The 15,258-nt window shown below is 41.8% G+C and overlaps 1 protein-coding gene across 1 annotated transcript; it reads right to left on the reverse strand.

Moving 5' to 3' along the window:
- Positions 1 to 431: 431 nt before the first annotated feature.
- LOC129092664 (PDZ domain-containing protein 7-like) lies at positions 432 to 14,428 on the reverse strand. The gene is made up of 15 exons (XM_054600679.1): positions 14,236 to 14,428; positions 13,441 to 13,578; positions 13,137 to 13,311; positions 12,500 to 12,676; positions 11,805 to 11,952; positions 10,130 to 10,190; positions 8,895 to 9,419; positions 7,269 to 7,424; positions 6,705 to 6,877; positions 5,761 to 5,852; positions 5,565 to 5,656; positions 5,316 to 5,384; positions 3,629 to 4,285; positions 3,207 to 3,307; positions 432 to 608 (listed from the first exon to the last, which is right to left on the reverse strand). The coding sequence occupies exons 1-15, from the start codon at positions 14,426 to 14,428 to the stop codon at positions 432 to 434; spliced, it is 2,934 nt and encodes a 977-aa protein (XP_054456654.1).
- Positions 14,429 to 15,258: the final 830 nt, after the last annotated feature.

Genomic DNA, 15,258 nt, shown 5'->3' on the forward strand with positions numbered 1-15,258 from the left:
AATCAGCAGAGGTCATGTCAAGGTTGCATCGTGTCAAACAGTGGCAAAACTTCAACCAAGGAGGAGTTCACGAACCACATGATCTTATCATAAAACACATTTTACTTACTTTTTGTCTAGTTAATGTGCAATATATGGGTTTAGAAAAAAACAGCAAAAAAGTAGCAAAAGGGACTTATAACAATGTACATTTTGATAAATAACAGTTTCAACATGTCCACCTTTCTCTTTGACATATTTACTGTCATCACTCTGCCTTACATAGGACAAATGCTTCTGCGCATCCATTCCTCTCCACTATGACCGGAGATTTACCCGTCCCATATCCTCTCTTCCAGAGTGAATCCTGTAGTTTATTCACTCCTGCAGGAGTTGCAGGTTTTGGTGTCCTTCATGCCTGAACTGCAGTCTGACTGTGAGGCACACAAAGGTTAGTCTGCTGGTCTCCTGGGGCTTGTGGGGGTGGTAGGGACCTTGGAGACCTTGACCACAAAAACCATGGGGTCTTTGGCCTTGTTGCTGAACGCTCTGCGAATCACGTCCACCGCGTGCTGATGAGTCACTCCCTGCAGACTCTCGCCGTCCACAGACAACAGCTCATACCCTGCCTGCAAGTGCAAACACAGGGTAAACAGTTTAACGTGCAAAACTCTCTCTAATCAAATAATAGGATTGATTATTATTCATATGTCATGATTACGTATATCTTTGTAAGTTTCCCCTCCCCTTCTGTGTCTTATTTTCTGAACCGATGTGCCCCCTATGCACAGCTCCCATAAATCTGCAGTGATTGTGTCCCTCAGCGGGAACCTGATTTATGCCAGAGAGAATTGGGGCTCTCCCGTTAGTTTAATATATTCACACTGAAGGCCGTCAGTAGTGCACATATAAAGTTTCCCCTTCAGCACAAGGTTGTTGAAAAAAGAACATACACTGAGACACACACACACACACACACACACACACACACACACACACACACACACACACACACACACACACACACACACACACACACACAGCTGGGACCGCTTTCTCGCTGTTTCCTGCAGGATGCAAGCAGAGAGTGGCAAAACTTTGGAGGCCTGAGGAAAGGAACTTCCTCTGATGTCATCAGCGTTTGACGAGGATGCACCTGCCTCGTGTGCTCAACGTCAGTGAAGGTTAGCAACACATAACAAAAACACAGAAGACCCAATGGCCATTGTTGTATTTCCCCCAATCACATCTTTTCCCTCTCCCTTTTCCTTTCCAGTGATGAGACACAAAGAGTTTATTTTCCCTTTATTCCCCACATCTGCATTTGATCTATTATAGGTCAAACATATTTGTATTGGAGGAGGTTAGAGTTGTGCTGCCCAGACTTTAGGGTTTTCCTACAGCTCATCACACAGTCTGGTGTTCACCAGTAACCTCATAGCCTTCCGTGAGGACAGTATCAAAAGATTTAGATCCATTTAACCAAAGAGGAGATTAAAAAAGCTTTTTTTTTCATTTTTGAAAAGTAATTTATTTGAATTAAATAGATCACAACCTAATCTGCCCCATCCTCTTTACAGCCATTTATGGAGTGCATTTATGAGGTTCCTCTTTTCTAGCCAATGGACGTCACGATCCAAAAATAACACGTCCTGTAAAAATTACTACAGCTTGCATGAAAGGATCAGTGAATCGTTCATAATGTGGTTTACCAGGCCAGTGCAAATACATTCAACTAGATAATTTATCAAAGGAGAGGAGAAGTATTGGCTCTGTGTATTATCTATTGTAATTGAAATCTCTAAAGATAAGTAGACATCTATCCATACACACAAACAAAAGTGCTGCATCTCATTATAGATTAGACAAATTATTACTAAATCTACAAAAATCCATATTCTCTAAATAATATCTAATGGCATCTAGCCAAACCTTTTCTCTTGTCTGTTCCTGAAACCAATTTTAAAATGCGGATAAACCTAGCCTTCCAGAAATGGAAAAGGCCGGTTTATATAGCTTTCACATGTTGTACTATTTACTACTCCCTCTTACACTGCCAGTTAAATGCAGGCACATGACAAACTCTCGGCCAAATCTCCACTGATAAACGCAAAGTATGTACAGAAAAATATGTGCACATATATCCACTAAGAAAAAACAATACTGTTCACTATTTATTATCATGTAAGGTGGAAGTAACGCATTACAATCACTCTTGTTACTTTATCAATTTTTTGAGTCCTTTTTACTTTTACTTAAGGACTATTTATGACAAGTATTGTACTTCAATACATTTCAAGGCTCATCCGTTACAAAGTAAAAAATAAGTCACATGAAAAAGTCCTGATAAACTGTCAGAATTGAACAGAAGAGAAAAGATAAATCATCTGTTGCAGCAAAGAAGAAGCTGCAGCTGTGTTTGCTGCCTCCAGAGGGCAGAGCTCCAGAGAGGAAACACTCCGCACTCTGGAAATGATCAAGGATCAAGAATTATTGTACCCCGTCATTGTTAAAAAAAACAGGTTGCATTGATCTTAATTAACGAACCACCTGGCATGCACACTAAATGACCCACCCACTATGTACTTGACCTGTACAATAAAATCTAGCTTGGTTTGGCTTACATGCTAAATGCTCCCCCCCTATGTTTGACACTCTATTCAGGCATTAGACCTGGGGTATTGCTAGCTAGCTGTTAGGAAACACACCTCTTTTCAAGTATCTTAATGCAAGTGTTGTTTGTCTCTACTCAAAAATGAGTCTGTGGTCAACTGTAGTGAATGAGTGTGTTTATATCATGTGTGTTTAATTGAACCAGGCCAAAGATCACGAATGACTGTTAAGTTACTGTGCAGGCAGTATATTACCAATACATTAGCAGACCAGCACCTGTGTACCTCATCAATAATGGAGGTGATTGGCTACTTGAGATGCCTCTCCACTCCTCATTGCACACCCTTAAACTATCCGTCAACGACGTGCGTACTTATAGCGACAATAACTCATAACCAGAGGACAAAGGGCTGACAGGTTCTTACAATACACCACAACTTGGATTGACATTAATGGTTTGAAATCATGGTGCTAAGAGGGAACATAAAGACTTGTTTAATTCTTATGGTGAAAAGTTGCATTATTATGTTCATGTTTTTTTTTTGTCTTTTGTCATTCAGTTGAAACCCATTTTTGTGATATATTGAGGTGTGTCCCTGTCATATTTAACTCACCTTGAGAGTCTCATTCATAGATGCAGCTCCTCCTGGAAAGATTTTCTCAATCTTTATCATGGGCTGGACTCTAGACTCCATACCTCCAGAGATACTAATACCTGTAAAACACAGAGAAATACTACATCCATGAACTGAGTGGTTGCTTGACAGTATTTTATTCAAACTAGTCTAATAATGTATATATAGTCTTTTTGGTCTTTTTCAGTTATCATTAAAACATTAACGCTTCCCTTCAGTTTAGTGATACCCTGACCTCTACTGGTGAGGTAATGGGTATGGGAGGATGAAAACATTAAAATGGACAGTTTACAATAGTCATTTAGCTGTTTTTACTCTACTTGCAAGCATATTGAGCATGCAAAAATCAATCGATTACACTTAAATCAAAGTGAAAAACACAGTTTCTGTTTTGAACGCACCCAGTGACTGCTTGGCCTTAGAGATGGTCAAAGTTTTGAATTCATACTCCTCAGATGCTCTTCTTTTCACACCATTTTGTGAATGTCCATTTAGCTGCTGACTGCTCTCTCTGCCTGTGGATGGACTCTTGTCTCTCTGGGCCTCAAACACATCATCCAGAGGGGTTCTTCCTCGACGCTGTGGAGGCACGCGTACGCTGACCTCTGTGTAGCCCTCCTGCCTGCACCGTATGCCATCTACGCTGTCAGGACTCCACTCCCTCATCGCTCTCCCATGACCGTTCCTCACAGGCGACCTCCCCCGTTCAGGAGCTGCATCTCCTCGGTCGGACACTGACAACAAGGAGACCTCATCATACTGCGATGTCCCGTTTTCCCTTCTGTTTGTGGAGCGATGGGTTTGGCGCACATGTTGAGAGCTGTGAGGTGATTCCCTGAGGAGGAAGCTGTGGGTGGGTGAGGGGCTCAGGGAACGGGAGCGCCCATTGGAAGAGACATAGTTGTCCACTGGTACATCCAGAAGAGGGGTGAAGGTACGAGATGGAGGCAGATGGCCTGACTGTTGGCTGGACAAACGTAATCTCTCGAACTCCTCAACCAGCTGACACTCCCGCAGTTTGTCCTGGACCGGCTGGAGGTGGAACCCACCCCTGTAGTCTGGATAAACATTACAAAGCTGTAATTCAGCTTTAACCCTGCAAAATAACTTCTGTTGAACTTCTGCATACAAAGACAGTCATTTGAAAATTATTCCGAGTCAAACCGTGACCTTTGAATCTCAAATAGGGGGTGACGATTTAACACTACACTGCCTGAATGACAAAATATAAATTACATTTTATTTCAATATTTGGACAGAGAATAGTTGATGTGAAATAAGAGACAACAAAGGATAACAGCAACCGGAAAAAACAAAAAAAAATTACAGTAAATTATGGATAAACTGTTGTGACAAAATGGACAAAGTCAGCACTCTCTAAAAAAGCACTCACTAAAAACTCTTATATTTATAATTTCTTTGCAAAAAAATTCTTTGTGAGGCAGAGCACCAAACTGAAATGATAACGTTGACCCTATGACCCCCTAACCTGTGATTTTGGAAAGTGAGACGGCTGCAGTCAGTCTAAAGTAAGACTGTATTGATTGTGTCTCAATGACTCTTGAATGAAGAAAAGGATGAAAGCATCTCTGTATTGTTGAAGTGTCACAGCGGCCAACCAGGCTCGTCTCAGTCCTTTCTGTTGGCCACAGAGATGTAACACAAGCCTCTGCTTCAGCGCAGGCACAGGAAACCTGAGATATTTTGTGCACAGCAATGTGTGTGTGTAAGTCTGTTATATATGAGGTCGGGAGGTGGCTGTGTGTGTGTGTGTGTGTGTGTGTGTGTGTGTGTGTGTGTGTGTGTGTGTGTGTGTGTGTGTGTGTGTGTGTGTGTGTGTGTGTGTGTGTGTGTGTGTGTGTGTGTTTGACACTATAGGTTTGAGATGAGTCAGGAGAGAGGTGAGGTGAGGGAGGAAAAATAAGAGCGGGAGGGAAAGGAGACAAAAGGTGAGAGGTTTAAGCCCCTAGTGTATCTCGTGTTGCTTTTGGCTTAGAGTACATCAGGCAGACAGAGAGGGTGTCAGAAGAAAGAGGTTAGGTCTACAAAGAGGCAGGGTGAGAGGAAGAAAAGATACAGTGAATGTACCTGGGATTGGGGTGATGAGGTGACGTCGAGGGGTTCCACTGCGAGGCGACCGCAGAGCTGGAGAACGAACTAAGAAGAAATAAACAACCAGATATATCACTGCTTTTCCATAAATTCCTTTGCTCTGCATAATTTTACCTGCGTTTTCTAACTTATATATATTACTTTTGTATCTTTCATGTACACAGGAATTGCTGTATGAATAAAAAAAGATCAGAAAAGTGACATAAAGAACATTCCTCTGCTTACCAGAGCGACTCTTGAGGATTTCGTACGCCTCCAGCTCAAAGGGCATGACCATGCTGTCAAACTGACCCAGCTCAGTAGTAGGTATCAGCATCCTGCAGAGGATATTGATCAGCATCAGTTACATGCATATTAAAACACACAGTATGTGTATACATAAAAACAGAATCATACTGTTCATATACTCTATGTATCTCACCTTATTTCTCTGAGAAGTAACAGTTTCTCCGGCCTGTCCAAGATTGCCAAAAGGGGGCGCACTAATTCCTCGATTACAATGTCGGACAAAAACTGAGGAAAAGGTGTGATTGGTACACAAATTAGAGGAGAAGAATAAGAAGAACCAACTAGTGTGGTTGTGTATATAGAAGGATTTCCATCAGGTTATTTTCTAAATGGGTTAAGTTCGGTTTACTTGTCACCAGGATTAATACTCAGCATGTGAAACAATTGTGTAATGTCCTCTCTGGCTCTGAAGGGAGTTTTCCAAAGCTTGGAAAAAATAACCCTAATGATGTCATAGTGATGTCATCAGAGTTGACTCGGGACAGAAAGTGTGTGTTGCAGACTGAAGGTGTTGAGATTGAAAGAAAAGAGCATTAAGGAGGAAGGAAGTGTCAGTTCATTGTGAGTCCCCCACCTTTACTGAAGTCATTCATTCATTCATTCAAAATTCCCTTTAACTTAAGGTTTAAAATTCATCAACTGTACATGTTCATGGTTGATATGATATGTTGCATGATGGAACTCATTTGTTAAATGTACATTAAATATTAGCTTCTCCAAGAGCACAACTTCACTCTGCTGTATTCAGTCTTTGGTGTTTGATTATTGTATTAACAGGTGAGTCATACTGTGCTAAATAGACTCGATATCTTCTGCAAGAAGCTGATCCCCTTAAATTGGCCGCTGAGTGTGAGATGGGGCCAAATGAGACAAGGGGATCAAATGATGGCTGATATTTGATCCTAATCATAAAGGACAGGCCAAATCAGTATTTTTTCACGGCCGCTGCCAGACACATCTATCACCTACGGACACTCAGCAACACAGGGAACAATACCGCACACTTAAGCCTGAAAGTAGTTCGACAAGTTTGTCACTGAGGTGTTGGAGGAAGTAATTTCAGATCGGTGAACTCACCCGCCGACAGTGTCTCATCACAGCAGCCACCTCATCCTGGCTGAGCAGCTTCCTTGCCATGTCCTCCACGTGCTGCAGGGTCTCTGGTCGGGGCAGCAGGCTGCTGTCTTTAACCCCAGCACGGGATTCCCTAGGGGAGGTCAAGAGCTGGAAGGGACGACCCCGCTCCTTATCTGAGGGATTAAAGTGAAAATGGAAATAAACAAGATCTGCAGATGGCGTGAGATTTCAATACAAAATAAAGATTTCACGTCACAAACTGAGGGATGTCCATGCAAAATGTCTATATTACCAATGATGTCTAAAACTGATGTTAACTTATGAACTCCTAGAAATGAGAAAATAGTTGCAATAGACTCAAACTCCCCAAATGCCAGAAATGTATTTTCCCTGTTTCCAGACCTCTGAATTGCTGCCCATACATCTGATTTGTTCAGTGATTCAAATATAATTAGTGAAGTGAAACAAAATGGCTCTTCAGTAAAAACCTTAGGCTGTATTTTATTTGCTGGAAAGCAGGATATGTGCCTGGAAAGAAAAAAAGGCCTGTGGCTGTACTCTCACCTTTGTCGGCATGGTGAGATGGTGACTTGGAGCGGCTTTTATCTTTACGCTCTTTCTTGAAGAACAGGTTGACAAAGGTTTTAGATCGCTGCAGGCTGGTTTTACCCTCTCCAGAGCTCTTCTCCTTCTGTTGTCTCTTCTTTTTCTGTTTGTCCTCTAAAGCTGGAAAAGAAGAAGACGAAATAGCCTTCAAGTCCCTCTTTATAAACAATACAGATAGAAAATGATTACCAACCAAATGCTGTGAAACATGATTATTTTAACAGATTTTTACACCTATAAAATTATGTATATGAATACAAAGAATACATTTAACGAAACAACTAAATCATACGAAAATGTGGTGGTATTGAACCATAGCAAGTACAGGACATTCTGCATCTCTGTGTTTGGTGTTGAAAACATTATTCATTAGGCTTTGTACTGCACCGTTCTTAACTGTTGGGTGATACACTCTCTCCACTATGAGTACAGACTGTTCATTTCTCTTCCAGTCAACTGCTCTGTTCACTGCAGTAAATCTGCCACTGTGGAAAGTAACACAGTAATACTGATGAATTGCAGCCACGCTAACCTGAACACACCCCTATCTTTTGAAGGCACTACAGCGAAGTGCTCCAGCTTACATAACAAATGGCGAATCAGCCCTGAGCTTCACCCCAAGCACCTACCAGGTCCAGGAGGCATGAATGAGCTGGATAAATTGAAAAGGAAAGGCTAATAACTCAACAGCCCTGCCAAGGCTTGGATGAGATATTTCTCCATATGCTTGTTCTTATTCATTTCTCACAGAGGTATAACAACTGAGAGTAAAGGCCGGTGATTAATCATGAGCTTGCATTGAACTTTGTGCTCTTGGACAAATTGTGTCTGGAGCTTAAATCAGCCATGTGGAGTCTGGATGTTCTTGTTTTCTTCCTGGAGTGATAGAAAGATGAGGGGGTCATTAAACTGATTGATAGCCTGCAGAAAGATCTGTGAGGATTTGGGAATGGATCTCATTACACGATGAACGTAGGTTCTGCCACAAAAATCAGCTAGAGAACTGAACCTGATTGTGTACTCACCATGACGTGTTTCTGGAAAACTGAGATCGATGATACTACCTCTATGATCAACAACCACAATATAGAATACAACCGGACTGAAGTTGCCTCCCCCAAACAGGTTTTGCACAGTTTTGTACAGCAAATTCTTGTTACTTTGCAGCCAAAATATGCACCAATACTGATCTATCTGCAGTATGATTATATCGGCTGTTTTATCAGACCAACCAATTCATCAGTAAAATCTTTTTTTTTATTAAAATGAGATTTAATGGAGCTGTGTGCAGGGTTTAGTGGCATCTGTTGGTGTAGTTGCAGATTTAACTAAATATCCCTCTGCTCACCCCTCCTTTTCTAAGCCTGTCGGAGAACTACGGTAGCTTTGGTTCATCCCATCTGGGCTACTGTAAAAAAAATGGCGGTACAACATGGTGGACTCTGTTAGGAGGACCTGCTCCTCATGTAGATATGAAGGGCTCATTCTGCACTAACAAAAACACAACAATTCTCAGATTCTGGTGATTATACACTAATGGAAACCTAGTCTGTTAAACGTTCCCATTGGGCCTGCAGGTCTCACCTGACACAGTGATGTGGCTCTGGGAACGTCTGATTGGCTTCCGTGGTCTGCTCAGGGCCATCAGCGCTGCTGTCTTAGGTGAGTGTTTCTCTACTTCTCGGTCCCCAGATGACAGCGTCCTTGTACGTCCTCGCCCTCCTTCTCCAGGTCCTCCCTTTTCCCTCGGGCCTTCCCCTTTCCCTCGTACGACTGTGTCCTTCAGCAGCACTGTGGCACCTACAGTCCGGCTAGTTTCTGTGGCGACCAGCCTGTCGGGGTACGACCCATTAGTCAAGGGTTGGTCTGGCTGATTTGGGGGTTGGGGGTCGGTCTGCATGGAGCTGTCAGCAGTTCGCTCTGCTCTGCTTTGGCGTCGGGAGCGATCCTCTGTGGAGATGGCGACGTCTACCATCTCGGTGCCAAAGAGAGGAGGGAAAAGAACCTGGGAGAGACCACTGAGGGAGCTGAGTGGGGTGCTGGACATCGAGGAGGCAGAGGAGTTGGAGTCTGAACCCTGGGAGGATGGTGCGAGGCCCCCATTGCCCACTGTAGAAACATATCCATAATTAAAACAATTAAATAAGTGGTTGTTTTAAAATATTATTATGTAAGTGCAATATAAATGAAACTGTCCAATTTTTATATCTGAGCACAAAACAGACACACGCTGCAGGGTTACACAGTGAATAAGATCTGCAAAGCTGCATTTACTCATTTTACACAATCTGCTTTGTTTGGATCAAAGTCTGTCTGCCCTCATGTCCTGTTAATCCTCTGAACTTTTGAGAGACAGAACATGAACCCGGAGTTATTCTGTTTCTTTTCTTTTTTTAATGAAACTCCAAAATGACTCGGCATCTTGACCCAGATGTCAGGTCGTGCTCTGTTCCAGACAACTGAGCTGCCTTTGAGTACACTGAATTAATCCCTGGCTGTGTTCAGAAATATCAAACTGAAAAACAAGGAATTTGAGTCCTATGAAGAAATTGAAAGACAAGGTTTTTCTATAAGCAGGCTACATGTAGCCACTGTTCCACTTTTTGAAATACGATTTCCAAGAAGAATCAAAGTAACTTTGCAAACGAAAATAATGACTAAAAAACTCTAAATCAAAAGGTCACATCTTCATTATTTTGTTCTATAATATTTAGATTAGTAGGTAATTCTTTTCACACTACTGTTCAAGTCATCTCTCTTAAAACTAATCTTTAACTATCTCTCTCTTGTAAAATCGTATTCTGGAATAGTCAACATACATTTGTCGAGCCAGCCATATTCTGCCACCATCTCCTTGTATGCAGGGTATCTGCCAGCTTCCTGTAGAAATGCAAAAGCATTAAATGTTCAGCAAGAACATTAACTGTTTACATAATCATATGAGAAACCTACAAATTGTTACAAATCAAAACTCATGTCAGGATGCTAACATGCTCACAATAACAAAGTTAACATGCAGATGTTAAGCAAGTGTAATGTTTACCATGTTCACCGTCTTAGTTTAACATGCTGTCATTTGCTCCTTTGCACAAAACACAAAGTACAGCCAAGGCTTATTGGTCTGATGTGATAAGTTTTGCAGGTAAGTCATGAACTAAAGTATTGAACACATTTAGTTGATCACCAATGTTAATACAATTCATCCTGAGTGGAACGAGAATGTCTGTACCAAATTGCATGCTAATCCATCTGCTAATTGTTGAGACATTTCATGCAAAATCACAAATGTTAACCTGATGGTGGTGCTAGAATAAAAGTCAGGGGTCACCAAAGTCATTGGGGTTCATCCTCTGGGCACCATGAATAGTTGTTTAAATAATAATGTGAATCACCAGAGTGTTGGTCCAACCGACAAAACCGACATTTACATCCATTAAAATGAGCCAAGCAATAGTCTGTTGGAATCAGACCTACAGGACATATACACATAATCTCTATTATTTCACTTAATATTTAGTTTACAAAGCTTTAGAGGAAGGAGCCATCTTGCATTAAGAATTGTTTCCTGATAGCTCTCAAGTCTATTTTAAGAGACTGTCTCACCAACACACCGTCGGGTCAAAGAGAAGACCTGCAAATTTATCAATGTTACATCTACAATCGTCCAATACAGCCTTGAATGCCCTGTTAAGTAATTAAAATGAACCTTACACACCACTTAACTCTGTACCCACTAATGGGTCTAATATACGACAGAGGGAAGACATAAATTTCAGCTTTCTGTTGATTATAACCTGATCCCTGACTGCCTTTGAATAATGAACGTGGTCCCTGGCTGTTTTTCACACGTGGAACCTGAGATCAGAGGAGTAAAATGAGCATGCAGCGATGTTAGCGAGCTAAGAGAGCGCTAAAACACACTGCACAGTACACATGTGCCCATTCATACACACACGAACACACACACACACAATCCTTTATCTAAAAATGACACAGGTTAAGTGGCGCAGCCTTGCACACATACATGCATACACAGACATGCATAAAGTCGAGGCAGTAAGCCAGCGGCCTGCTCTGCTGCTCAGGCTCAGTGTGTCCCCTCCTGAGAGGAGTCGGTGTTGTTTAACATGCTGTAACATTTATTATGTCACAGCACTTTAAAGCACCCAATCAATTGTTACGTTTAAACCGGAGCAAATGATTAACACTGCAATACAACGCTGAACCACAGATGTATAAAGGACCAAGTGGGAGGGAGTTCTGAGATCAGACTTAAACCTGCATTAACTGTTCTTTTGGACACTTGAGGGTAACAAGCTGTAAACACAACATTTATATATTATTATCTTATAAAGTTGATGTGGTTAAAGTGTTTGTTTCTTATTTACACATCCAGCAGACGTGCAGCAGAGAAACATCAGTATTCATTTTGAGTTGGGTTTTTGTCCACCAGATGAATGTAAACCTCAAGTTTATCTATAAAATGTGTCTCACCCTGATGGTCAACATGACATGAGTGTGGCTCTTCAGGACCTCGACTGCATTACTGTGGGTGATGTCATCAAAGCTGATCCCGTTGGCTGCGAGGATTTGATCGCCCATCTTGATGCCATGCCGTTCTGCGAGCCCGCCCGGGTCCAACCTGAAGAGAAAATGCATTAAGGCATGCGGACACACAAACACAGATATAGACGTCTATTAAATCTGAGCTTAAACTGTTAGCTCTTATAGTATTAGGTTATACTTGAATTATATCCATTAACACTTTTATTTAGTTTTTCCATCTACTCTCAAGTATTTAGAATATTTGACACATATACTTAATGTATGTGTCTTTTTCAAACTTCAAACTCATCAAAGCAGTTTCTTGACTTTGTTGTAATGGTGATTAAGTCAACACAATTCACCTGCCACAACCTTCTAATTGAGGCCTGGTCTGCTTTGATTTAATGCAAAAACACAACAAAAACTTGCAAATGAGATTACGTGATTTAATTCCTCTGGGACAATTGTGTTTTCATCTGCCGCCCACTTTCTCTATCTGGCTCAAGGACACTTCAACAGACTGAGCTCCAGTGAATACATACACTGCACCAGCCTGAATATTTTGTTTTTCTAATGCTGATGGCCTCTTCAGGTGTTAAAAAAAACATTTGCTGAACATGTGTCAAACTACATTTGGTTCATACTTAGAAACATAAATTCCCAGTCCGAACTCTTTGCCTCCTCTAATGTTGAAGCCCAAACAGTAGTCGTCTGACGTGGTGAAGAGATGTACGATCCTGCGGAGAGCGCTGTCTGAACTGGCCTCTGACGGTGTTCGACCGCTCTCCTCCACCACCATCCGCCGGTGAATCAAATCCACCCTACACACACACACGCACACACAAACACATGCAAAATATGACACATATGCACTCCTGAAAACTTCCACATACACTGCTTTCTCTTCCGCTGCTGCAGTCAGGCCTGTCAGTATCGGTTAATCAAATAGCCATAAAGGTCACAGCGGTAATCCATCCACTGCCGCCACATGAAACCAAGATACAGTATATCCCAAAAGAAAGATAACCAGTTTGAGCTACAGTCAAGTGACAAGACTTCACAAAACAAGGGCCAGGCAAAGGTCAGTGGTGGTAACAACAAGGTTGTAGTCAGCACTTTACATAACAATAGAGCAAAGTACAGTGATAATATTCAGTTACAGATGTTGAATTACCTATGAAGTGTAAATATTTAATTGTAGATTCAAGTTAAGATATCATTTTTGGCAGCCTTATTCAAATTGTCACAACTGAGCAGCCCCTCTCAGCTGTTTGGCCTCACCATGTGGTCTTCTCCTTGGAGAAGCGGATGCCGGGGATCTTGCCCACGCGTCTCACCACCATCCGCAGCCTGTTGTTGCCCGTCAGAACCTTCACAGCACTGCTCATGGTGATGCTCTCCAGGCTGACCCCATTCACCTCCACCAGCTTATCGCCCACAGTCAGCCCGGCCTGCGCTGCAGAGACAGGTGGAACTCAGCATGATACACTGGAGTAAATGTCACATGGAAACGGAAGACCACATGCCCAGATGTACGCTCACTGAAAAATAAGCTTGCCATCACACACACACACTTCCTACTAACCTGCAGAGCTGTCGTCTTCCACCTTGCTGACAAATATACCGAGTCCATGTTCAGAGCCCCCGCGGACACTGAAACCCAGACGCCCATCTGGACTCTTGTCGACTGTCACTGTGTGAATGTCTTCACAGTCATCACCTCCTGCAACACACAAAAAACAAAGTCAGAACATCGTTCAAAAGTCATTCGAAACTGAATGATAACCAAATCATTTGCAGAAATTCTTGATGAGCAATTTCTTTGGGGTAAAGAGAACTGAAACATCAATATTTTGTCAATACTTTATATATAAGACATATAAATTTGACCAACTTCATGCCAAATCCTCAAACCTAGATAGTGTTTTTCCTGTGTGGTATCTAATAGGGATTCAATAAACAATCATTTTCATCATTGATCATTTTGCCAAAATTTTTTATTTATTCATGAATTGGTTCGTCAATAAAATGTCAGAAAATAGTTTGTGGTGCCAAAAGGTAAATCAGCAATTTGCTTGTTTTGTCACAAAACTATAAAATATTCAGTTTACTTTTATAGGAGACAACATTTACATTTACATTTTAAGGAACCAGAACTACTGCTTTTTTTTGGGACGATCACATTTGATTGACTAAATTAATCAACTAATCATTTCACCTCTATTATCTACAGTATATTGCATCATTAATAATACCTTGACTTGCTTTAAACTCTTATCTAAATTTTTGCTTATGACTGACTCAACATCAGTCCTGAATGTGCCTCTGCAGCCAGTGGCACTGTGTGTGTTACCGTGGTAACGGAGGACTGTGAGCTCACCATCAACAGGTGTGTTGATGAGGATGACCCTGCCCATCGGTGAGGAGGACCTGTGTCTGTGGCGGTGCTGTTTCTTCAGCATGTAGCGTGTGGTGCTGTGGGACCCCCCGGCCTGGCCTCCGTGGTTGAACTGGGGGTGCCCCCCTCCATTTGTCATCTCACTCCGGCCAGAGGGGTGAAAGGAGCGATCCATGCTATGTGTCCGGCAATTCTTCCCTTAGTCATCCAGACAGGTGGATATCTTTGGTCCACTGTCAGGATCTCAAGAGGAGCAGCCTGGGATTTAGGGAACGAAGGTCGGGAACAAATGTGATGGGGAACTGGACTTTGTTTTTGCTCTTGCTGGTCCAAAGGGGATAATAAAATACTGCAGTTGTTCCCTACAGCAGCATCTCTACGTAACCTCCCTGATCATTATTTTTAAACCAGTTTCAGACCATCAATGAAGCTTAACAAAATAATCCAAGATCCAAATAAAAAAATGTGACGTAGAAAAACTCAAAGTTAAACTCAAAACAGCTGAATGAACAAACTTTACAATCATCTAAAAACGATGGCAGAAGGTAGTGCTCCATGATTGAAATGTGGACCTTTATTTGTAGGTTAAAGAAGTTGGTATAATCCACTAGTTTCCTTTGAAGCCCCTGAATCCACCTCCATAGAGCCCATGGTGCCTGGTTCCCCCTGCTTCAGCTGAGAGGCTGCCGGCTTGTCTGCACAGAAGTCGGCGGTGCATGGTGATTCCCCTCGGGTCATGTTTAATTAAAAGGATATCTGTTGTGAGGACAATATGCTGTGATGAGTAATGATGTGTCAGAAGTTCCAGATGGGATAATAGCAACTCAACCTTATTCTTATACAGTAATGACCTATAACCTTCAATAGAATAACAAATAGAGTAAAAAATCTTGTGTCAACGAAAGAGACGTTGTCATTGAACTTCACTTCTATCAATAAGCACCATAGACAGCGACACGACATGGTACATAATCAATTGACCTAGCTCTGATGGTTAATTATCAT

The sequence above is a fragment of the Anoplopoma fimbria genome, chromosome 6 (assembly GCF_027596085.1).
Source record: "Anoplopoma fimbria isolate UVic2021 breed Golden Eagle Sablefish chromosome 6, Afim_UVic_2022, whole genome shotgun sequence".
Taxonomy (NCBI): domain Eukaryota; kingdom Metazoa; phylum Chordata; class Actinopteri; order Perciformes; family Anoplopomatidae; genus Anoplopoma; species Anoplopoma fimbria.

Bases quoted from the DNA above. Each gene is read 5' to 3' on its own strand.
- LOC129092664 (XM_054600679.1), bottom strand. From the start codon at position 14,428: ATGGATCGCTCCTTTCACCCCTCTGGCCGGAGTGAGATGACAAATGGA. The intron at 5,385-5,564 runs GTAAGCAGAGGA...ATTTCTTCTTAG, and splicing joins AATCCTCAAGAGTCGCTCTG to TTCGTTCTCCAGCTCTGCGG. The intron at 609-3,206 runs GTGAGTTAAATA...TTGCACTTGCAG, and splicing joins CTATGAATGAGACTCTCAAG to GCAGGGTATGAGCTGTTGTC.